The sequence below is a fragment of the Coturnix japonica genome, chromosome Z, assembly GCF_054131305.1.
Source record: "Coturnix japonica strain WE chromosome Z, WE-NBRP24, whole genome shotgun sequence".
Lineage (NCBI taxonomy): Eukaryota > Metazoa > Chordata > Aves > Galliformes > Phasianidae > Coturnix > Coturnix japonica.
Window position 1 is genome coordinate 64,332,939 of NC_140702.1, and position 26,194 is coordinate 64,359,132.

The 26,194-nt window shown below is 33.1% G+C and overlaps 1 protein-coding gene across 9 annotated transcripts in view; it reads right to left on the minus strand.

Moving 5' to 3' along the window:
- Nucleotides 1-26,194, minus strand: part of SPEF2 (sperm flagellar and cilia associated 2) — a 64,747-nt gene that overhangs the window by 30,614 nt on the left and 7,939 nt on the right. For 6 of the 9 annotated variants that reach the window (XR_014939732.1, XM_085529890.1, XM_085529889.1 and 3 more), the window contains exons 8-27: nucleotides 23,444-23,632; nucleotides 22,517-22,704; nucleotides 20,714-20,882; nucleotides 17,710-17,929; nucleotides 17,094-17,224; nucleotides 16,783-16,849; nucleotides 14,973-15,046; nucleotides 13,514-13,617; nucleotides 12,411-12,661; nucleotides 10,514-10,622; nucleotides 9,612-9,769; nucleotides 8,438-8,604; nucleotides 6,985-7,112; nucleotides 6,749-6,887; nucleotides 6,123-6,260; nucleotides 3,478-3,638; nucleotides 2,461-2,647; nucleotides 1,339-1,483; nucleotides 1,125-1,223; nucleotides 76-214 (exon numbers count right to left, since the gene is read on the minus strand). Coding sequence is in view for 6 of the 9 variants with exons in the window: in XM_085529890.1 (XP_085386016.1) it covers nucleotides 76-214; nucleotides 1,125-1,223; nucleotides 1,339-1,483; nucleotides 2,461-2,647; nucleotides 3,478-3,638; nucleotides 6,123-6,260; nucleotides 6,749-6,887; nucleotides 6,985-7,112; nucleotides 8,438-8,604; nucleotides 9,612-9,769; nucleotides 10,514-10,622; nucleotides 12,411-12,661; nucleotides 13,514-13,617; nucleotides 14,973-15,046; nucleotides 16,783-16,849; nucleotides 17,094-17,224; nucleotides 17,710-17,929; nucleotides 20,714-20,882; nucleotides 22,517-22,704; nucleotides 23,444-23,632 (2,963 nt within the window). In the remaining 3 variants the exon portion in view is untranslated. Of the gene's footprint in view, nucleotides 1-75; nucleotides 215-1,124; nucleotides 1,224-1,338; nucleotides 1,484-2,460; nucleotides 2,648-3,477; nucleotides 3,639-6,122; nucleotides 6,261-6,748; nucleotides 6,888-6,984; nucleotides 7,113-8,168; nucleotides 8,329-8,437; nucleotides 8,605-9,611; nucleotides 9,770-10,513; nucleotides 10,623-12,410; nucleotides 12,662-13,513; nucleotides 13,618-14,972; nucleotides 15,047-16,782; nucleotides 16,850-17,093; nucleotides 17,225-17,709; nucleotides 17,930-20,713; nucleotides 20,883-22,516; nucleotides 22,705-23,443; nucleotides 23,633-26,194 lie in introns of those variants that run through there. The other 3 variants (XR_014939733.1, XR_014939734.1, XM_085529892.1) reach the window with 2 other exon arrangements.

Below are 26,194 nucleotides of genomic sequence, written 5' to 3' on the forward strand. Positions count from 1 at the left end.
TTGTTTCTATATAAACTTCTTTACTAGCCCTTAATTTAAAAAATATTTTCTTGTTCAAAACTGGATTTACATTACCTGGACATTTCTGCTAGGAACCTTGCTCCAAGCCACTGTTCCATTTCTTTATAAACTTCTTCTGCTTTCATTGTCAGCTCTTCAATATATGCTAAAGCTTTTTCTTTTATAAGTTCTAGTCGAGTTATTGTATCTTTCTCTGTTAAAGTATTATTACAAGCAATTATTATTTTAAAAATTTTGAAGAAAACAGTTTTAAGCATCTGAACTTTAACACAATAATCTATATTTAGGTGGCAAAATATTTTTTTAGGTTCCCTGAATTTTGAAAGACCAAATTTTCAGGATCATCCTTGTTGCACCATGTTTTCTACAAAAGTGTGTATTCTATATGCGTTAGAATTCACAAGGTAAAAAATATCTTGATAAAAGTAGTGTAGAGCTTCAGGGTATGCTTAAGCATACATGATATCAAACAAAATGCTACGTAGCAATCAGATCTAGAAGCTTAATAATGTGAGTGTATAATGCAAGAGATAAATTTTAAAGAAAACATTTCTAATTCATCTTATATGTTACTCTTCATTTTTCCCCTAACTTCCGTCTGTTTCAAATCAAGCTCATTGTTTGTTTGTTTGTTTGTATCTTGAAGCTTCCTATGCATGACTATTTCATAGTCAAAATCTCAGGTTGCACTAAGAAAATTATCTCTACCAAAATTATGTTGAGTATTCACACTAATTTTTTTAAAACTTTGAGGATTTGAAAAGTCAGAATGGGAAGGACTGAGAGTCTCTCACTGAGATACTAATATAGAAAATTAGTAAAAGTTATAGTGTCAAAGGAGAAAAGGATATCAAGTGGATGAAAAGACAGTTTAAGTACTGTACTGACAGAGACATGAAACAGGTACTGAAAGACATTAAGAGCCTTAGGAAGGAAGAATAAGAGAAGAGTAACAAAATCTATATATTATTATCAATCTTGGAAATAAGCAAATTCAGTATTCAGCTTTGTTTTAATTAGTATTTAACCTTCAACGTTGCAGAAACTTGATTATCACAATACCTAAATTAGGCCAAACAATCACCCACCAAATAGAAACGTACCCTCATGTTTCAGTGCAGCAAGGTATTCTTGATGTATTTTAAGTGTCAGTTCTTGTTTCCTCAGTTCTTCAGCGGTTAAAGGAACTGGAGTCTCTTCAGCTGCAGATGCAGTAGATGGAAATCAATGTCACAGATAATCTCTTTCTGTATGACTGTCGTATCTACATTTCAGTAATTTCAAGCAATCCTATAACAAAGTCAGTATTTCAAATACCTTTCTTTTTATTAGGTGTTTTGGAAGATTTTTTGGTGTTTTTGGTATCCTTCCCAGTAGATTTGCTTGATGCTGCCTGAGAAGACTTCATATCTTCTTTCATTTCTGACTGCTTATCTCCTTCCATCTCCTCTTCTGCTCTTACCTTCATATCATATTCACACAAATGAATACTATGCAATTTTGTAAATAGACTAACTTTACTGCAACTACTTGCTATGACAAACATACGTAATTAAGATATATTTTAGTAATAAATGGATTACATTCTGATTATTTATCAAAAAGTAAATTATACTGGAAAAAAATTCAACATAAAAACAGTAGTTTTAATTCTTGTAATGTTGCTAACTTCACTAAGGGAAAAGTGTGAAATATAAGAATCAGATGTGAAATCTAAGAATGTAAGCTATGCTGCAAGAGTGCAAAAGTCAATGTGTTTTAAAACAACCAAAATGAAAAGGAAAAAAAAAATTGTTGGAACCAACCACTTGAAAACCAACATAATTAAATTATGTACAAAAGAGGACACAACAACAGCTTTTGAAGTTGTGAAAGTTTTGAGTAAAAGTTGCATCCTGTGATTAAACATATCCTTCATATATCTCTACTGAGGAACAAGTGAAAAGTTTATCAGGGAAAAAGCAAATATATAGAACTGACATTTGAAGTATTTGGTAGGGTGCAGAATGAAAATATAAAGGCACTGCAGTTCTGATAAAACACAGATCTTAACATCTTTCCTACCGAAATGCAAATATTTTCAATGACAATATAGCAGATGTGGTTAATCATAGAAAAATAGAATAGAATAGAATTCCATAGAAACACAGGAAGGACCTACAAGAACATCTAGTCTAACTGTCCTATTACTGTAGCTACAGCATACCACGATACCATGTCTCAGAGCTCCTGTGACTTCAGGCATAATCATTAACTTGAGGCATAATCATAATTATTAACTTGAGGCATAATCATTGCTTGTTGAAAACTCTTCTGTGTTTCGGTTATAGACAAGAAATTAAGATACACAAAGGCTTCAAGTCTAGGCTACATGAATGCTGATTGGAAGGCCTTGACTATCATATCCATATATATTTATTTAAATAAAATATTCCCTACCATTTCTGATACTGCCGTTACTGCTGTTTGCCAGGTATCACAAATAACATTTTCATCTTTACCAAAACCAACCACTACATTTTCAGAAGTATTTTCCTCCCTAATAGTCTTCAGTAGATTTCCCTTGCTTTTTGACTTGGTAACACTTGTTTCTGGTAAAGGCCACTTGTAAGGAACTAGAGGAATCCTGAAAAATAAAATTTAACGCATAAATCACTTTCCCCTTTGTAAAGAGGTAATTTATAACTACATTAGAGAGTATGTAAAGAGAATGAGAATGCTATTTGGAAAATCTGCTGTAGTAACAGAAAAAAGATGAACTTACCTTATGACCAAAAGTGGTAAAACATGCAAATGACAGGAAAATTGGCTAGTTTAAAGACAGAAGCTAAGGAGTAATAGTAGCAGATGGATAAAACTAAGTCAAATGTCTGTGTGATTTGATTATATACTCCAAATGAGCTAGAAGCATAATGTCATTACTTCCTACATGAACTGTAAGTAATTAAAAGGTGTTACTATTGACAGAATTTTTGATATTGTGAAATTATTTAACAGTATCCCTTACCTTTAATATAGTATTAATTTCAGGGAGCCTTTCTAGGCTGTTCTGATTTACATTTGTTATTACTTGAGTCATTTATTTATACCTGTCTGTGCAAATTTAAAGCCTAATGTTGTTCTAAAATAATATTTAAATTAGTTTTGCGATAAATGTGCTGAAAGTTTTCAGAAATACGAAGGAAAAATTTCGATAGCTAATTTCTTTCTAAGACTTTTACAATGCTTTATAATTCAGAGATGTACTAGTGAAAATGATGAGGGTTAATCAGTCAAAATTAAAGGATAAATTAAACATATAAGATGATTCAATATCAGTCATATAACTATAGTCACTATTTAAACAATCTTATTTCCCTGTCCTTTGAAATATACCCACATTTATTTCCACATACACCCACAAAGCTGAGTGCATAATAATTGTTGATATTTGTGTATTTAGTAGCATATTTCTACCTTCTTGATTCATTCTGATCTTCTTTCTGTTCATTGTCAATAATATCTAGCAATGGGAGTCTAGTAAAATCTTTTTCATCCTCTGTTGGTATTTTTCCTTCCATTGCTCTATAATAGTCATGAAGAAGTCTCTTTGTATCCTGGAAACGATCCATTTCAACCTCAAAAAGAAAGGACAGAAAGACTGAAATTCAAAACAATTTCTATTACATTTTTGAACACATAATGGCAAAAGCAATTCCAAATAATAAGAGTTACCGGGAGAACAACAACTACATAAGTTTTAATTTTTATTATGCATTTAGTGAATATTTTTATTCACATCAACAATGTCTTCAAAATTTACTTCCTTAATTTTCACACAAGTATTTCAAAATACTTTTACCAAAAATCTTATTAGAATAGGAAAAAAATATTTACAGTAAATGATGTTTGACACATTAAATTTAAATATAATATATTTGGATGTATATTCATTTCTATACTAGCATACCAACAAATGATAGAAAATGCTTTGTTTGAAATAATCAAAATCTTCATTAACATAAAATAAAATAAGTGATGGAGAAAACAGTGTAAAAAGCCATACAGTTTTTCCTTGTCAAAGAAATCAACAGGATTTACAGAGCTAAGTATCTAGAAGATCTTTTTCTGTGAATTCTCTCAGGAGAAATCAAGTAAGATTCAAAAAACATTTAACACCTGTCATGTTTTGATTTATTGATACAGACAAATGTTAGCTTCTAACTGTCAAAACAGTACTAAATATTCATGGGAAAATGCACAAAACCACATTCACAAAACAAAGCATAAAACCTTTGTGGTATAAAACTGCTCTTATCCATAAGCTAAGGAGAAAATATCTTGTATTCTGACAGTGCTCAGAGAAAGTTGGAAAATAATCTGATTTAACCTTGCTAAAGTTAAGAAATTCTTAAGCAGAATTTACACAAACCTATTGTTTATTCAGTAACAGAACCACATGGGGAATACATCTAACTTCCCACAGCAAAACCACAGAAGGAGAGCTCAAGACCAAGGAAGTCTATTTTTGACAGTTTCTCAAACAAAAGTGTAACATACAGTTTACATTTTTAGCTTTACAGTTAATTATTCATTTAATTATTTAATGTTGGCAATGTGTACTAGGTTATGAAAATAAAAAAGTAGGAATATTTTGGGAAGGGAAAACATAAATATAACCTATTTTTGATAATTAGTTATCTCAAACGGGTCTTCTGCCGCTGTGATGTTATTTTACTTTCACTTTTATATTTTTTATATTTATATTTTAAGATAAAGTTTTTAAATAGACAATCATGTAAATAGCCTAATTATAGGACAGTCTTTTTGTTTGTTTGTTTGTTTGTTTGTTTTTGTTTTAACCCATTGACCTTAGTGTTTAATTATGGCATATTTAGGCTTTTTTAAAATACAGTTAATAATTTTCATGCTTTTGCAGATGAATATAGCTGAAATTTTATTTAGATTACTTCAAGATGCATCTGAGATAAAAGAGTGGTTTCCTTGATTGACAAGCCAATAAAAACGAGACAGAATTAAAGGGCACAGACAGTAGACAAAGGTGGTCAGGCCTGATTTTTCAACCAAATTAGCATAAATTGGCATGTGTTTAAATTTTCATTGCCTTCTTTAAAGTTTCCCAAACTTTAACAAAAAGGTCACTCCGTTTACAGACAAGCCTGTCCTTTCCATTCCATCCCTAAATCCAATTTATTCACCTACAATGGCAGTCATGGGGAAATAAATTCTACTTTCCTTCAGGAACTGAAGTAATTCATGGTCTGGCTGAATGAGAGGAAAGGCTTAATGTGCAGAAGTAAAGATGGTTTCGTTAAAAAGTTACTTGTGAAATATTTGAATGAATTTTCTCAAGAAAAACAAACAATTTTCTCAAAAAAAATTCCCTGCAACTTTCTTTTATGATTATAGGTAAAATTTCAAGTTATAACTGATACAATTTTTTTATTTGGGAAATTCAAGACAACCTTAGCAGCAGGCATCATCATAGTATCATAGTCTCGTGCGGGTTGGAAGGGACCTTAGAGATCATCGAGTCCAACCCCCCGGGATTCGAGCCTCCTGTGCAGCAGAGCGGCACTTCTACCACTTGTGCCACAGGGGGGATTCGAACCCACGATGTCCGGTGTTGCAATGCGGCATTCCTACCACTTGCGCCACTGGGGCACACAACAGCATGTCCACAACAGCAGAAAATTTTGTAATCCATAAAAAAGAGCTGATGTAGATATGACTACAGAAGTACAAACACTTCCAACATCACTGATACAAAACTCAAAAAATTCACTGCCTGATAAAACTGAAAAAGCAGCACCAGGCATTGCAGATTAAAAATGCATGACAGTGTAACACTGTAATTGTTTTTTTCTTAAAGTTTTCTGCCTGTGAAACAAAGGGAATACCATCTACTCCTGGTCTTTAGACTAAATGTCTCTAGGCATTCTAGGTAAAGTAAGAAGCAGCACAAGCATTTGCTCATCTAATTCTGGATTCCTAACACATTCAGAGCCAAACACATGAAACTCCTCTGAGGCTTACTGTCTTCCAAATCTAATTCATTGTCTTGTCCATTGCAGACTCCACATAAGAGCTCTGCGCCATACCTGCATAAGTGTAAAAAAATGGTTTATTGCAATCCCCCTATGATCTCGCAACCAGCCATCATTCATGATATCAGTACGTTCCTGCTCTGCTTCTTCCCTTCTTTTATCACAGATATCCCAGAGACGATCTCTTAAGTCCTAAAATACAAAATAAAATATGAGAAATAACCATGAAAAAACTGTAAATACATTTTTTTTTCTATTAAAATCTATATTTTTGCCTGTGAATGAGAAACACACTCGTTTATTGTAGGTGTTGTTTTTCTAAATTGTTATAAATGTCTAAGCCTTGTTCAAGACTTATATGACTACAGAGAGAAGACAGAAGGTCTACCATAAATATAGAGGACAGAGCTAGGCTGCATTGCTTTCCCCAGGCAGAGAGGTATCTAAGCAAGACATAGAATTAGAACACAAATAGCTAAGCTCATAACAGGACTAGCAACTTTCCACTTAAATGGTTTGCTAACTAATGCAAATATAAGAAGAAAGATGTGCAATACAAACAATTCTGAGAAATTAAGTCATAGTTTAAACATTATTCTATTTACAAGGCTCCATTCCATGTTTGTTTTAACAAGGATAGTGCTTGAGATGTCCTATTGTTTCTTCTCTGATTTACTTACAGTTAATCTTTGATGTAGCTCTGCTTTTGTTTCCTCATCTTCTCGCAGTTCATCAGAAATTGAATTAAAATCTGATTGCCACTGGGATACAAACTCCTGCTTAAGATCTGGACGCTGTAAATAATCTTGGAAATTTTTTCTGTAAATTATGGTAAAAATGAAGTTACAAAACAGATAGAATGGCAGAGGAAAAATATAAAGTATGAATACTGAAATACTAGGCTATTTCCACTCACCTGATATCTGCTAAGTAATATATCAAAGAGTACCGTTCATCCCTTAGACATCTGAGTACAGTTTTGATAGTATTCACATACACATTTTCTACCATTTCCCAATAAGGTACTAAAAAATCAGGTACCTCCTGTGAATATTAAAACAAACAAACAAACAAACAAACAAACACAAAAAAACGTGAAAATGAATACATTTCTAGGCAATTCATTTGGATGCATCATTAACTAATACCAGATTATTTCATGATACCACAGCACTGACTTCTTTCATTGTGTATTTATTTTGTTTTAGAATCATCATCAACTAATTATATACTGTACCAACAAAATTACTCTGTGCATCTCTTTAAAAAAAAATGTGCCAGTATTCAGAATGAAGAGGAAATTCCCCCCAAATACTGCTGATATCTGTGTTTTTTGATACACTCATAAATTCAGAAATTTATTAGGCAGTACACGACTGTTTAAACCAGTAAAAATTAAAAGTGACTGTTGAGTGTTTCAAAAGCAACATTTTACTGCCTGTCAAACAACACCAAACAAGTGCATGACAAAAGGAAACCCAACCACTATAGCTGCCAACTTCAATTACTCAGAAAGAGATCCACAGCATATGCCAGTTTACTGTAGTCATAAAGTCAAAACTGGTAAGCATAAGGAGCAGAAATACAGAATACAAAGAATCATTAAGAATGCTTTCAATGTTTATCTCAGTTACTGCATGCACTGCCATCTCCCCATCCAAAACAAAACAAAACAAAACAAAAAACAACAAAAACAAACAAACAAAAAACCACAACAAAACAGAATTAGTAAAAAAATGGATAGACCAAAAGATAAAAGTCATGACTGAATATATTGAATCATTTCTGCATGAGTTAACATTGTGTCTTGATTTGAAAAGCAACACTGAGGCAAAATGAAGAAGGGGTAGGTGATAGATGCCTCTAACATCACCAATATCCTCACAGGGTGAATACAGAATTATTATTCACTGAATCACAGAATACAGGAACTTAGGCTCATCCAGTGAACCAAGTAAATAGGTTTAAAGCAAAGTGTTATTTCTTTTCTCTTCGTAAAAAGTGTAATTTTACAGGCTATATTATGACGACTATGAAGTAAACTGCTTCCTAAAAAAGAAAATAGACAATTATGGAAAAAAATACAAAGATGTACATATAAACTTATCTCAGGAAACTCATAAATTTCACTTTACTAGGAGATAAAAAGATCTCCTGGAGAGTGTTAGAGCAAGGTATCCTCTAACATCCATTCTTTCCCCAGGACCAGTGCCCAGCCATTGCCAAAGACAAGAACCTGAGTAGATGGGTCATGACCTGACTGTAAGAAAAAAATGTCCAGAGAAAAAAAGTTTAGGTAGAATATGCACAAAACACAAAGGTAAATATATACTTTGATATCTAAGACTTCAAATCATGAATTAATGTACCTTGGGAAGTGGCTCATCTACATAAATCCATTCATCTGTTCCTGGCTTAATCAGTGGTGGTGTCTCAGAAATAGAAGTAAGCAGTGGTGTCTCAGAAATAGAAGTAAGCAGATCTTGAGGTGTATCTGGCAAAGCCTTTTCTGCTGGTGATTCTTCTTGTTCAGACTCTTGGGTATGAACATGGAGTTAGTACCTCCATACATATTTTAAGTATCAGACAACAGAAATAGACATGTATGCTCATCTGACAAATTCAAACTAACATAACCAACTCAGAATCTCATTGTTATTGTTTATTAGAAAATATGCTGATCAAATATGTGATGCCATAGTTATTAGAAATCTGTTTCAATTAGATTGTATTTTTCAGGACTGCTATTGTTTCCAAAACCATTTCCATGAAAGAAACAGTGATATGGTGATTTAGTATGATTATACAAAAAATTCTTTGCCAGGTAAAGCAAGGTCAGCAGTATTGATACAGTTCTGAAATTCATTAAAACTAATATGATTTCAAGGACTCTACTTAATTAATGAACAGTTGTAAGTACTAATGGTTTCTGTGTGAGACTTGAGAAAGAACAATGTGGTGAAGGCCACATCAAGTCTTTCATCTAATAAACTGAAGAAAATAGTTACTAAAAACCAAATCCTGCTTTACTTGATGCAACTTTTTCTTTGGAATTCATCTTTCTCCCTTCTTTTTAAACAACTCTATAGTATGGAGTTATATGTAGCTATGTTAATTGCATGGATTAAGATGAATTATCCATGCTTTTACATTTCTGATAAATGAATATATGTTTATAATGTCAAATTATCCTTCCCATTCTGTCATGCTATCCCACACAGTGTTGATGCTAGCTGTAATATTTAAATCTGGAAGAAAGGACTAGATTTAGTAATTCTTTAGTGAATTCAAACATATCCAACTGACAGATTATTCTAAATATTTTTAAATCTTTTCTCAAATTATCTTTGTAGCTATGTGAAATGGGTCCATATCCAGTGGAAATGTAAAAACATGACAGAAAGTTTCAAAATTCCACTCTCGTAGATGTGGTGAATATAGCTAGTTTTCCCACATAGTTTTATATTTTAAGTATTAGTACTATCCATAAATATCAAAGTATTTTCTTAATGAACTGTAAAAAGTAGGAGAGGAAAAACTTACTTCTATTCTGGTTTTTGACAATTTCTTTGATCAGAATTTCCTTTACAGTTTTGCACACAACACTTTCTTCTGTCTCTGCATTGACCTTCACTAGAGTATTTTGATGGACTGAAAACCAGTTCTCTAATTTTGGCCATGTGTCTAGGAAGCTTGAAATTCTGCAAAAATCATATTGATATATAACTTTAAAAAACAACTACTGAAATAACTACAGGAAAATAAAATATTTTCCCAAAAATAATGAACAAAGCAAAGACCACAATATCTAACCCAGTACCAAAGCAAATCCAGGCAGTACTTTTGGAGATGTTCAAATTTCCAACCATATAAACACACTCAGATTAAGAAAATAGTTCTTAGTCTTTCTTATCACAAGTTAAGCCTATGTTTTCTTGCATTACAACTAAAATAATCATAACCAATAATATAATAGTCTAAACTAGTTAATATTATCAAATATTTAAAAGCTAAAGTTGCTGCTCTTGATTTTCCTCTACACATAAAATTTAAATAATAGTATTATATTTTTTTAAAAAAATCTGATGATAGAATACTGAAAACTACAACAGCTTCTCTGAAGCACACACATACACATGCATATATATGCATATATATATATATATATATATATATATATATATAAAATTTTTTCAATTCATACAAGGAAAAGAAGTTCTCCTTGAAAAAATACCTTGGAAAGGGAAAACATAAGAATTCGTAACTTCTAGAATTATCTACACAGCACCCAAAAATCTAAGACCTCTTAGTACTCCAGTCAGATAAATTCTTAAGTAAAATCTTAACATAAGGGTTGTGCAATCATAGATCACGTATGAGCTTCAGATTAATTACATGCATAACTATGTGGCTGAAGTAATGTTTTTGTACTTAATATAACATACCTGTGCAACACGTCGTCTCTTGCTAAGTCAGTCTTCTCTTCTACGATTTTAACATCTGAATTTTGACTGTTGTCCTCCTGTTCAGTTTGAGAGGGCTTTGATTTATCTGCTGTGTGGAAAACAGCATATATGAGCATATGTTGAAAAGGAAGCTACTGGACCAAAATAAGATAACTACTTTAAAATAAAGTTTCTACATTTTCTTGATGTTACATCTCTTCCTTTAAAAATTGAAAAGCTTCCCCAAAGAATGGGAAGGACAGAAATAAATCAGAGAAATACTAAATAGAGCTGGTTAAGGACATGGAGACTTCTGTTTCAATGCAAAGTCAACTATAAAACTACATTTCCCGAGTTATACTTTGTAGTCATAGAAAGGTGTAGTTGTAGAGATGTGATGGGTGGATTATTTCAGTCATATATATTCTTACAGTTTAAAGGTGTTTCTATTTTTTTTTTTCAGTCTAACCTGAATCTTCTTTGAAGTAACTACTCCTTTCCAAAATAGGAATGGATAGATATACTAATGTATCTGAAGACAAAGTATCCTCTAATTCAGAGGCTCCTCAAGACTGAAAAACCACTTCAATTTATTAGAAATAAGCAAATTTTTATAGCTTTCTGGTTTTCTTTTGTTTGTTAGTTTTGTTTGGTGTCTTTGTTGTTGTTGTTGTTGTTCCTATGACTCTTTCTATGACCACAATATATCTTAAGAAACAATATCTTTTTTTGATTCCTGAGACTAGTACTCATATATTATCACATCTTCAAAGGGTTTTAGAACAAAAGGTCTTAAAATTAACATGAATATTAGTGCCAGTGTATATGACGATGGCATAGTTAGCAAAACCTCCAACAATTCTGCATCATTCTCATTTCTACCAACACATAAAAGCTAAACATAAACGATGTTCCATTCAAGCCATGTACTATGTAAGTGCTGCAGCGAAAACAGTGAAGAATAACCTCCTTATAATCTGGGCAATATGGGAAATATTTGTGAAAACAACTTGTATTTTGCCAAGATGAATGGTTGCAATGAAAAATAAGTAGTCTGGAAATAAAACAGCTTTCAAAAAGCCTATGTTGCTTTTGCCATTTTTGACCAAAATAAACTATTTTTGGTTGTTCATTGACTAAGACAAGACAAAGGCAGTCATCAGTGGGGAATGAATGTTGGCATATCTCAGCAATTTAAAAGTTAGCACATCCCTTTACTTACACTTCCTTTTATCTCTTTCCAAATGTATCCCCTGGAGAGAAACAGTACTTGGACATGCTCATTTGGAATTTGGATATTTGGACATCTGAAATTTAGATATTTCTGTAGCTGCTGTAAGTTAAGCTAACTGTTGCTCTATATGATAGCTAACACTAGCCACTGTGCTACCTCAGTTTCAGCAAAATTTCAGGACAAAAAAACAACCCACAAACACACATGCATTTGCACACTTATAATCTGACTAAAACAAATGTAAGTGTTCAGAATAACTTGGAAGCATTCAAGATGATATTGCAAAACTGATGGGTGAGAGAATGTGAGATATAAAGAAATGGCAAAATAATGTCATTTTGCTCAAATGTAAGGTTAAAATTGTTAAGTACAAGTAAAACCTGAAATAATGCTTGGGATTAATGTGTTACTTATATTCAGTCACATATCTTTAGACAAGTGAACAAACTTAAAAAAGGTCTTACAAATAAAAGAAGAGTAAAAAAACCAAATTCTAACTTAATAATTATAAAAAGTACAAATAGTGGTATTTAAAATTAAAATATGAAGATTGCTACCATATTGCAAAGTACTCACAATTCAGAAATTATGATGTTTTTAACAATCTTCATATTCCCCTTTCCTTAAAATGTGCGTGTCATTTGTTTAAATGTAGATACTTACACAAACTAGCCACACGTTTCAGTGCTGTAGTGTCTGAAATATCCAATAGTACAGAAACATCAAATGCAGGTAAGGCAACAAGAGGCTTCTGGGGGGTACTAGGTTCTACAAGTAAGAGCTTTCTGCTGTTCACACATTCTGCTTCTGTTTCATCTGGATCAATCCCTGTATAGGCTTTTTCAAATAGCCTTGCCTGATTAATTGTCATTGGAAATCCATCCAGAATCCACCCCTTCTCTGGTGGTGTTTGGCTGAAAGTAAATGAAAAATGCCATTTGCAGTGAAAATTGATAGCATAAGATTAGCACCTAAGGAAGAGCTTGTCCTAGTAGTCTTTTAGTCTAAATTCAGTATATGAGATATCCTGATGAGCACAGAATATCACAGACAGCATCATGATCAAAATAGTGAAAAATGGACATTATAGCAGAAAAATTGCACTAAAATGAACAAAAAATGGTAAACAAAACAATGCTTCTTGGCAAAGTTTTCAACAGCATTCTCTATAGAGCTGTAGCTGTACTGTGATTAGAGACATAATGTCATTGTTTTCATGAAGCGCCAACTTCTGCACTGGAAAAACAAGTAGTAAAAACTGTTTTATAACATTAAAGTACAAATGGGAGTAAATATAACTTAAATGGCATTCATGTGGGAACTTAAAAGCTAATTGCATATGAGAATGTTTGAGATAATTTTCTGTCGTACAAGAGGAGACAAAAAACAAGTAACTTAACTGCTGAAATATGAATGTTTAGATAATGTATCTCACATTAAACCTAGAAGAAAAAATACTAGCACATCCTGAATAGCTGAAAACTAATAAACAAAATCTAGACATTATACAGTATAGACACTACATCTAATGACTGCGTGATAGTTGCTTGCTTTTTTTACTTGCTGCCAATGGCATACAGTAATGCCTGCAAAATTAAGGGCTGGATTCTACCACTTTAAAACCACCAATCAGTCCCACTTTCCTGGTAGCACACTCTAGTTTTCTAGTAATGGACTGACTAAAGAGAAAAGGCTGAATCTGGCCCTAAAAAATAGATCATTACATTCTAAATAACTGAGGGGAAAAAAGCTACATAATTTCATACTTAATGGCTTCCAATAGGATGTCAACTAGTAATTCATCAGGAATACTTTTTCCTTTCTTCAATAATTCCTGTGATGCAGCACCAAGCTGGGCACGTACAGATAGCTGTGGAAGAATGCAATTGAAAGAACACGTAAGAACAAAAAGCTCAGGATTTGACAACACTCACAGTTCAAATGACTGTGATTATATTATTGTTGCTCTGAAAGTAATGCTTCCTATTTTGCTGTGTCAGTCCATGACACCAGAGGCAGATAGTCGTGGTACAGCAATAAAGTTCAAACCTTCTCACCAGCATTCCACTACATTTTGTTGCCATATGGCAGCAAAGGGGCAGACTGATAAAATGGTGCCTTGACATGGAAGGAAAGACATATGAAGCAAATTGAACTCCTCCACACATCAAAAATGGCACTCGTTGACATTCACTGATGCTTTCTAAAAATGTATAGAGACCAAACAGTGTACATGAACACAGCATGGTAGTGGATGGGTATTTCAGCCATGGCAACAGTGACAGTGGGTCATCTTAACTGGTGCAGATTTTTCTGAGCATAGCATACAGGCTCTTGTTCACTGCTGATGAAAATGTATACCTAATGTTGGTGTCTGTTCTTAGAAATAGTGTTCTGTTGTTGAGAACTTACTCTACCAGTTAGTGTTATTGCTTTCTTTGTATCCATTACAGTTTCTACGGAAATAAACAGGAGGCATTACTTTCTGAGTAACCTACAGATTTTACTCCTGCATTCCTTGATTATATTTAGTCTTGATTATGTTACTTATTCATATTTAATGTTTATTGTATGATCTATCTACTAGAAATAGTTTTAGCTGATCCTAAAGAGGCCTCACATTCAACTGAAAGTTGAATTGAATGCCATCACACATTAAAAAAAAAAAAAAAAAAAAAAAGACAGAAATAAAATTGAAAAACAAAAGATAATGAAAACCAAAATATAAAAAAATTAAGTGCCTTTCTCCTAATGTTACTCTGACTTTCACTACTCTAAACCTTGTTTGATTTCTGATGGCTTAAGAAAATGCTTGAAGTTTTCTTTAGCAACATTTAACATCAGTGTTTATATAGCAATATTAGTTGTTCTTAAGTACCTTTCAACAAGAAAAATAAAGTCAGAGAACTGCAGAATTAATTATTTTTGAAAGTAAAGAAACCTTGTGATGGAGTGAATTACTTCTGTGGCACCAGCAACTTTCAGATCACATTTCAGGTAAGTCAGAAATTATACAGAAAGTACCTTATCTTACATTAATGTGAGAGTAAACAGGATGACACTGACATACAACTCTAGCTGCACATATATTTTCACACAGAAAATGCTTGCAGTAAGGTCAATAATAAAGGCAAAACAGTGACAGAGTATCACCATTCTGTTGTTTAATGATAAGAATCTAAATAATGTATCTTTTTATTGTAGTAGTTAAAATGAACTACAAACCATGGATATGTCATTCGCTTTGTGGTCTGATACAATTTCCTGATCATATGGATGCTTTTTGACAGGATGATTACCTAAAATAAACATTTCAACATTTCAACATTCAACAATTCTACATCTGTAGTATTTCTTACTATAGCTAAATAATAAAACTACGTTTTATTATTGCCCTCTGACCAAATTAAGACAGAAGATATTTGCAATTATTAGTATCATATGATCACTGAAATATTCAAGTTGCAAGCAGCCTTCAGAAATCTGTTCAACTTTACAGTTAAAGCAGCATCAGCTGAAATGTCAGAATACATTTCTCAAGTCTTTACCAGTTTCAAAAACCTCTAGTGATAGAAATTATTATCACTGAACACAATCTGTTTCAGTACTCTCATGGGAAAAAGACATTTTCTTGCATATGGTCAAAACCAGAACCTTTATAGGTATCTCTACAGCAAAATGAAGACTAGAGGAAACACAAGCCTGCTGCTGACTAAAGCACAGGACAGAGATACTTAATGTCTTCTCTATCTTGGTCTCTACAAGTACAACCTGCCTTCAGGAATTTCAAGTCTTTGAGACTAGCAGGGAAATCTGGAGACCAATTGTCTTGCAAGCTTTGAGGACAAGCTCATTTTGAGCCAGAAACACATCTTTGCAGTGAAGAAGGCCAGCAGCATCCTGGACTACATTAAGAACAGCATCATCATTGGGTGGTCATACCATCCCTGTACTCAGCTCCAGGGAGACCTTATCTAGAATTTTGTGTCCAGTTCTGGTCTCCCCAGAGCAAGAAAGCCCTGGATACATTGAGGCTGATCCAGAAAAAGGCCATAACAATTATTGAGATGTTGGAATATCTGATACACGAGAAGAGGCTGAGAGCTGGGATAATTCATACTGGGGAAAGAAGTCATGAATGGAAACTTGTCAATGTTTGTAAACATCTGAAAGAGGGAAGTAAAGATGAAGTCACAATCTTCTCAGTGATACAATGTAAAAAAAGGGACAAGAGGCAATGGAAACAAACTGAAACATGTTGAATTCCATTTAAATGATAAAATATTAACTGTATGGGTTATAGGAATTGGAACGAGTCACCCAGTTAGATTGTGGAGTTTCCATATTTGGAGGAGTTTAAATCCTAAGTGAGCAATATGAAATACTGAACCTTCCTTGAAAAGTGTTCATCTAGGTGACTTTCAGAGGTTCCTTCCACCCTCAGCCACTCTATGATTTTGAATTTATTGGCTGAGCCCAATTTCAGTTCCTTTGTTGTTAAAAGCTGTTGTAAAGAAAGGTAAAGTGAGAAAAAGAGAGAGCTTGCCTCACCTTCCTTTCAAAATGAAGCTTTCAACCTATACACTGTCTGTGATGCATTATAGCTGCACAGCAACCGTGTGAGCACTTCTGACTCTGATCCACATCTCTTGATTTGACTTTCTCACTCAACCTCCCATTTACTGCATCAGTAGATTTACCATCAGACTGATGCTTACTCTGGTCACTGTCTCTGGATCTGATCCTTTAGGCAACATGTTCACTTTCTACTGGTGAAGTGTTGGCCCTGCCATACTTATTATTGGCATCGCCTCCTGGCTCATCTTCCTGTGTGAAGCAGTCTGCACTTGCTTTTCCCAAACACTACGAATGCGCAGAAACACAGAATTCATAACAGAAACTGTTCTGAAAACTCAGATGTTACAGATGTTTTATTCCAAGTAGACAAGAGAAAGGGGGATTGTAATTTAATTTAATAAGAATTGAATTATATGAGATTTAATTAAAATTTGTATTTGCACACACACATACATACCTTTAGTTCCACTGGTAAGTACTCCGGTTGGAAATTCCATTGATGATTCTGAGAAGTTCCTCTGATCCTTTTATCAGTTAAGAAAATAAATAGATTAAAAAACAAACAAACAAACAAAAAACCCCTACACAATACAGGAAAACAAATCTGTCAACTGAAGATGAAACTTGAAGTCTGTTAAGAAAAAATCCTTAGTTCTAAGTCTGAAATTGAGTAAGAGTAAGAAATTGAAACAATATACTTTTTTTCCTTATACACACCATTCTCTTTTCCCTGTGAGAGTCAAAGCCAAAATTAACAAAAATGCTTACCTTACTTTGTTCTGCAGAACTCTCTGCTTCCTGTGAAATCAAGGTGTGCTCAGTTTTCATTTCATTATTAAGAAAAGCTTGGATGGCCTCCTGAACCAGAGTATCAACAGACAGTACCTGAACATTGCAAACTAATACACATAAAAATTAGATATTTTGAGCTGAGCATACATAAAGAGAGACTATTAATGAAATTAAATCAGTAATTGGAGGACAGCATTACAACATGTCAAGGAATTCACAATTCCTTCTGTTTGGATTTTTGTCTAAGTTGTTTCCACTGTCACTTCTCTGTAACCACTGCATTCACAATCTGCCATACATCTGCTAGACTCTTCAATAACAAACATCTTCAGAGAACTCAAAAGCATTTTTAAAATTTCAAGAAATGCAGAAGAAATATTATAACAACACTACATGAGAGGTCAGCTGTTTTTAATCTTATTTTGAAAGATAATGAATGAATGACTTGAAAAGAACTTCAGTAAAACACAATTGCATGTGAGGTTCAAGGATTAGTAATGAAAGGATTCGCCAAAAGGAACTTCATTGTGAGAATCAACTTTAAAAGCAACTTAACATTTTAAAGACTTTTAAGTTAAAAGATAAACTCTACCTTTTTCAAGAAACTTTACACAGGTAGTTTTTCCACTAAAAACTTTTCCCAGAATACATCCCTTGATAGGAAATGGAGGAAATACAGGCAGTAAACATTTGGGTTTTGAAGGATAGAAAATCTCCATCAGTCTATGAAGCACATGACCCAATATATTATTATTAAGAAGACATTTATTTTCTTTGTTCTCTCCAGTTGGGCACCATTCCCCTGTCATACTCTGTATAAATAAATTATCAAACAGTTAGGGAATATATCCTGTATTTCATCTTTCTACATATATGTAATTATATAAACAATTATATAATAACCAAATCTGAACAGTACTAAAATTAAAATATTTTTTACATTAGAGCCTTATTAAAAGATATAATTGTCATAATCATTAAGCTCTCACTGCTATTCACTAAGACCTAGCTGAGAGACAAATACTCCTACAATCATTTTTAAAGATGTTTAGTATCATTTTTTAAGATCCTATAAATACAAAAAGTCATCTCACTAATACAACTGAATGAATCAGCGATGCATTTTTGGAATATAAATTCACTATCCAAGCATTCAGCACTCCAATGATTGGACAATATTATTGCCCAGTGTCACACTCATATCTCTGAAAATTTATACAGAGAGTTAAAATACATTTATCTACCTAATACACATTATAACAAAGCAATACCCAACAAGACATAATCATAAGAACCTTAAATAACAGGATGTAGTCAGAAAAATTTAACACCTTTTCCCACTGTAATATTGCACCCTATAACAGTAGGAAAGTGCTATGGAGGACATGTGCTGTATATGCTACAATTAGAATCTTTTAGTGTTCAGGAAAATACTAGTTCTGTTTCAGTTATTCTTAAATGGCACAACTGTAAATAGCTGTTCACTAGATACGTGAGTTACTAATAATCCCAATTAGATTATGGCTTTTTTGTTCATTTAGGGTGTATAATGAGGGGTTGAGAGGCAAGTCAACTGTAGAAGTAAAGGAATTTCAACTTTAAAGGAAAAAAAAAAAAAAAAAAAGGAAAAAAATTCACAGTGAGGGTAGATAAGAACAGGCACATGTTGCACAGGGAGCCTCATCCTCATCCTTGGAAATATTTGACAGCTGACCGGAAAAGACACTGAACAGTCTATTCGGGAATCAGATCCACTTTGAGCAAAGAAGTTGAACTGCATGACCACAAAATCCCTTTCAATCTAAACTATTCTATCACTCTATAAATTAAATATTTAATTACCACGAACAGCAACATATAGTTTCAAAGTTCTACTGAAATACAGTATTATACACATTCATGTTCTAGGTAGAATATGCATTATTTTCAGACCTTGTAATCATAAGTTATATATTGCCATAGCATATACTCTACTAACAGAGTTTACTTTGAACACATATGCATTAGGTAAACTAATACCAGGTAACTTAAAATTACTTTAAATGAAAATGCGACCTATATTTAATCAGTTAAAACCAGAAAAAAAAATATTTCTGAGTTGTAAGATATCTCCTCCTTAAAACATCTCAGAGGGTGCATTACTTAATAAGTTGTGGAAAAGATTAGTTTTAAATAAGTTCAAGTCCTTGATGTATCTGAACTATTTTCCTTAACAATTATGAGAAAAGAGAGGTTTTTTAAAAATTCTATCTAACCTGCAATACAGATCAATTCCGAATTTCTTATTTGAAGAACTCGCCTTTCTTCTTTAACCAGAAGACTGCTGGACCATACCTGTGCTTAGTTAAACTAGGTTACCTGTTACATAATTCCTAGTCAACACTCTCAAAGTGTTTGAGATATAATTGGAAATATTTATATTGGAAATTATTTGATATTTTGGGTGGTGTTTCATAGAATCACCAAGGTTGGAAAGGACACATGTTATGAAATGGAATATTGACAGGAACATTACAAAACCATGACAAAGATCATCCAGTCCAACCATTCACCCATTTTTTCCACATCCAAAGACAGTGATCGTGAAATTTATTATGTGAGTCAATATGGTATGAAGAAGTACTTCATCAAGAAAACATATTTTAAGATTGACACCAAAGATAACTCAGCTATCAGGCATTTACCACAACTCCCAACAAAAACTCAGACTCACTGCACAATAATATAATATTAATATAATATTATAATAATGTACAGTTTGGTTCAGGGAGTTGGTAAGAATATGAACGTATTGTGATTATTATTTCCCAAAACTTCAAAAGACAGGTTATTTGCAATGACTTATATGTATTATTGTTAAACAGATTTTTTGAAAGTACTGGTGTTGTGGTTGCTTGCTTTTTCTTTTCAAGGAAACCATGAGCAATATTGTAATTTTAAACATACTGCACAATAGTTTTTAATTACAACAAGAACACTATTCACCATCTTTCAATTCTGAAATTATAAAAACTATCATAAAATTGAAGAAACGTTTTAAGGTACTTTGTATCCTAGCAGAAGGTCTACCAAAATATTACCCTTTAAAATTATTTTTTATAAAAGCTCCCATCTGAGAATAGAGCACCCAAACCAATAATTGCTATTAAAAACTTTTATTCAAAATCACTGGAATTAAGACTACCAGCTTTTATAATAGACACTATGTTTCTTCTCACTTGTTTTTGCTGGTTGTTACTCCTCACATTTTCAAATGTGGTAGCATTAACCACACTTTCAAACTCCAGTTAGCTAAAATTAATTGCACAGTAATTACCTTGTTTATCTTACACACTCAGTAGATAAATATAATTAATTTCATATGTAAGCATTAAATTTTAAATTTAAATTTAAATTTTAAAATTGCAGCAGCTCTCTGTTGCTACTGACATACAGAATAGCCATATATTTCCAGAATTGTAATGAAAAGAAAATGCATGTCAAATTCTGATGTCATAAACTACTGAAAGAACAAAATGTAACATACAACAAAATTTTTACAATTATGAACAATCAAGGTGTATTATATTCCATTATGGCCAATCAGTTTCATGTACCTTGTATTCACCATAATCTTTTTCATCTAATAGATCCATTTTATTCAATTCTGTAAGTTGTTCTGGGCTTGGTTCACTTGGCAAATTTTTAATTGAGGCTTTTTCATATATTGATTTTCCATGGAAAAATAATTCCTTCCAATCACGCATCAGTTTTAATGGAACTTTGCTGCAGAAAACAAACAAAGAAACAATCCTGAAGGCATACCAAAACAAAAATAAAAGCAGATCGACATCTGAGAACAGTGAACCCAAGTTTATAACAATCATGAAATATGGATATACTAAACAAGATATGGTTTATAATGCTTTCTGTAATTGATACAGCTTTTTAGAAGAGAAACCATAAAAATACCTACTGTGGCAGCTTATTTGTATGACAGTAGTATCTTCCTAAGTGTGTCAGCACACAGCATGTAGCTAGCAGAGCTGTACAGTAGCAGTTGTGCTGCATCTAAGTTAACTGCTCCAAAATGCTGTTCTCTTCTGTGGGGTAAAGCCTCCCCTCACCAAAAACCTATACTTTTCTATTATCCTGGAAGCTAAAAATTTATTCAGAATTGTACCAACAGATAAAATCTTTCTTTTCCATTGCAAACAAAAATTATTCATCTGAAACAAGACAAACTGCATGTAGTAAAAAGTAATTAAATGATTATTGCTATTGCTAAATGCAAACATGATACTGACATCTTTTGATGCTAAATCCTATAAATAACTGTTTAAACTTGACAACTGCTCAAAATGTTCTATTTTGAATAGAACAAGATTTTTAAAATTATTTTTACTTTTATTTTTAAGAAATTACTATAGATGCGTATTACAGCTTTAAATGGCCTATATGTGGTGGCAGCAAATGCAGATATAATTTTAATGCACTTATTTTGAAAAAATATTTCAGATATTTATAGATACTCTTTTCTACTGCAAGCAAACATGAAAAGCAAATGTGACAACTAGCCTTCACTGGACTGAATAATGACTGTGTCACAAAAGGAAATCGCCACTAAACGGTGTCTAGAGCGACTATTTCAAGTACTTACTGGGCCTGTATTTCAATAATTTCCAAAAGCTACAAACATATACATTTCATATGGTTACAGTTTTATTACTTAGTAAACAGTTACACCAAAAGTATTGAATTTTAGGCACATTTTCTTATTCTGTAGGCCTTACCCCATAGTCTAATCACTGAATATTAATGAAAGAACTAGATCAATTGAGAAGCAAAGCTTCCATCTCATGGAACACAGCCATGCTACCTTTTTAGGATCTTCTCAGAAAACCTGAAGCATTGGGGCATGTCAGAAGAGGAAATCACAGCTTGTAGGACTGAGCTGCTACTTTTAAGACAGTCAAATCAGGCTGATGTATAATACAAAATTAACTCTGTTTATATTACAAGGGGTAAACATTCAGCCAGTAGAGCAACTCAGAATGAGATGAGCACTTCTCAATTTTAAACTTAAAAAAAAAGGAATTTCTGCATGTAAAAGAAAGTCAGTATCTCCACGAGTCATAGGAAATGAGGGCCTGCTGAATTCCCACAAAGGATCCATGTTAGTTGAATTTACAAGGAATTAGGGCTTTAGCACTAGTTTGCCCAGTTTTACACATCAGTGGATCTTCACATGAAAGGAGTATCATCATTTAAGTATTATCATTTACTCACATTAAGTAATTCAAGCTGTCATTCAAGATTTCTGGGTATCCACTAAAACATTACCGGTGCTTAAACCAGCATGAATCATTAAGTCTAACAGCTACCTAACACCTGTCTTGCCTAACAGCTACCATACTCACTTGTTTGTCAATAGTCGATATTCTCCTACTTTTGTTGACAAATCAACAATTTGGTCAATCACTTCCCAACATACAGAATAATGCTTTTTATAACGAGCTTGAATTCTTTCAATGGCAATTTTCTCATGAAGCTCTCTTTCCTTGGCAATTTGTTCTTCACAATCAATTTTTTCTTGTTTTGCAAGAGCCTAGAATTTTTTAAAAGAGTATATTTGAGATTGCAAAAAGAAATCAAACTGCAATGCACCACAATAGATAAGAAAACAAACCTGTGATAGGGTACTTCTTTTGGCCAAAAGTGTACACTAACAAATGTAGTTACCAAAACCTACAGATTCTGATTATTTGGGGTCTAGATGGATTGAAGGATTTAAAGCTGGTAATTGTTTTTGGCAGGAGTAAAGTAGCATTCCTACATGTTATAGCCTGCTACGGGCATAGCACTTGGCAGTTTGTCACAGGATTATGAATTCTTTGATTTTTTAATTTTTTTTTTATTAATAAACTCTGAGCCCAAAGGCAGAAATGAGCTCTCGAAAATGAAATTCTTTATTACCAGCACTTGCCAAAAAAGGATATTAGCAGATTATATTAAAGGAAATGAAATACATAATTCCTGATACAAGTTTTTCTGCCACTTTGTTGTTTCCATCACATCTGTCATTTTGCCCATGCAAAACTCTTTTAATCTCAGCACAAGGTTAAAATTACTTTGTAAGAAAAGATCACAATTAAATGTTAAATTACTCAATTCCTTCCACTAAAGTTACTTTGCTGTAACTTTAAACATAGTTAAAAGTGATATATTAATCATTAGGTCACCCTGTCCTAAGAAAAAGAACTGAATTCTAACAGCTGACAATGCAGATTCCCCAGGTAGATATTGTATTGCTCCCAGAGCAACTCAGGGAATAAATAACTATTTACCGCCTCTCTGTCAAGAGCTTCCTGGAACTCTTTCCGTCGTCTTTCTTCATATTGCTTTTCCCTGAAAATTCTATTTTGTTTTAACACCTCTTTTTCATGTCGAATGTGCATGAGTTGAACAGCAATCCTCCGCTCCTGTTGAGATTGTCTCATTAGCTTGTAAATAAGTTGTTCCTCCTGGTAAATCTCCTAGAATACATATATTTAGAAAATATAATTACAGACACGTTACTAAGTATTTCATGGACAAGTCATCACTATCCAATAAGAAATATGAATGAAGTAATGCAACAGCATTTACTTGCTGATTTGATGCATGTATCCAGAATAACTAGCCATGGATTAGTACATCAAGAAGTACTCCAATGGAGGAAGATAGATGTTTAAATTCTCATTTATGGAGGATTGGAGAAGCCATCCATTAACTCTACAGTACAAAGTGATGGGCCCAATTAGAAATCAAAGCATTCTTTATATATAAAAAAGGAAGATTCTTTGCTAATTGGAATGTAGATAATTTTGATATTACTCTAAATAATCAAACATTTTGACACAAAGAGTAGGCTTGGAAAGTGTTGGCAGGAAATGTTTTAAGAATAAAATAGTCAGTTGAATTAAATCAAATCTATGGATAAATTAGAAACACAGAATCATGGAATTGTCTAAGCTGGAAAAGACTTTCAAGATAATGAAGACCAACTGCTAGCCTGACCTACTCAGACCCATCACTAAACTATGTCACTTAGTGCCATATCCACATGTCTCTTATTTGCAGAGACAGTGATGTTAGGATTCATAACACCAAACATAATTTCAGAATGGTTCTTATTGCACAGGGGAATAAAGCACTGGTAACCTGCATACGAACAGTGACAGACCTAAGGCCAAAAAACTTCTGAGTGTACTAGGAGACAAAACAAAAATGGTAGTTTCATTTTTGTACCTAATATTTTACATCTACTTCTCCACAAAGGGTTCTGATATGTCTGAAGAGCTCAAAAATATTGTAAATGAAATCTGTTAGAATCCCTTGAAAAAATTTCTAAAAAATCATGCACTTTTTTAAAAACCTACTTGAAACAACAGTGGCATCCAGTGGCCAAACGTTAATGTGTTTATGTTTCATGCTCATACATGCGTTACTGAGTCAAACTATTCTTTCTCCTCCTTTCCCAGGTTAGTTCAATCAATCACAAATGAAATAATTCTATCTTGTTGCGTTGTCTTAAGATTTATGACTGAGTCTTAACACCTCACATACACAAATCTATTTGGTTGACAAGAAATAATCTAGTAAAAATTAACTTCCTCTCCCATTTCCTTCTTCTCAATATATTGCTGACAGTAATTTCCTGATAGCTTTTGAAATTCAAAGACAAAATCTAAACAAAGCATTAAAAAATGACTGGTACTTTGAACAATAGTGAATGGAAATGGTGCAAGTGAAAGATCTAAGTAAGATGAAACTATGTTACCTTCAAACACTTCTATTTCCTGCCTGTAAAAATCTGACATAACATTCACTCAGAGGAGCACCATGTAATTTTTAAGTATTCTTGCTCCCAGGCTGAGATTTCTACTAGAGTTCACAGTGTACCGAGACTCAAAAACTGGAACAAGATTCTTTTAGAAGAGACTTATAGGTATGGACATGAAAAATCACAGGTGCATTCTGAAGACATAAAGTGAAATACATCAAATACATGACTCTAGATGATCTGATGGCCTGTGTTCAATTTTTATGTATTATGAAATTCTGACTTTAATGGCTATTAGAAAACCACAATTTCAGCTTGCAAATCCTTTCTGGTTGAATATTTAAAGTATTTTTTCAGCTATCTTGTGTAATTTAAAAAAAAAAATCTTTAATGAAAGAAAAAAGAAAACAATTCAAATTACTTCACATTTCTCTAAATCAAGGAATAACTCATTTCTGAACTTTCACAGGATTCCAACTGATTACTTCTTTCTCTGATAAAACAAAAGTGACAATAAATTCTTTTAGCTGGTCAACTCTCTACTTACCCTCTAATCCCTGCAGTCTGTGACTGCTACTGTTTTTATATCAGCAATAATTTAATTACATTTGTCCTGCTTTGGAGCACTACTGGAGACACATTGCAGCACCTCCTTTACTCAAACTGGCAAATTTTACACTGTAACTAGAGGTGGACCAGCTTTCTCATCAGGATAGCTCTGGCTCACTTTGCTGGTTTAAGACTGTCCCTACCAAATGTCAGTGGTTATTAGAACCATTAGTCTAGATTACTAGGATTGTACTTGGGGCTGTGACAGCTGATGCACATTTTGCCACTACATTAATTTCAATCAGCGAGGTGGCAAAAGTTCCTCATGACCTATGCATATTAGCAGGAACATTACCTAGAATCTCCTTCTGTGAGAGCTCAAAGATAGCATGTGTGAATAGACTCCTAGTCTAAGCCAGTACAGGTGTTCTTAGTTTTTCACGGAACATAAGTCTGAGAGATGCTAAGAAGTACTGTGACTTCTATATGTCTATCCCAATGCAGGACAAGACTCTAATGAAATAATCTGCAACAGTCATTTTTTTTGACAGAATAGAGACACACAAAACATCCCACAGCATAATCATTTCAGAAGTCATCCAGTCCAGACATAAAAATATTACATTACACATTTGCAAATACAGCTTTTAAAGTGAGTAATGCCATATTTGTTGATTTTAATAAGTACCATCTTCAGACCCAGTAAATATAATGATAATTTAAA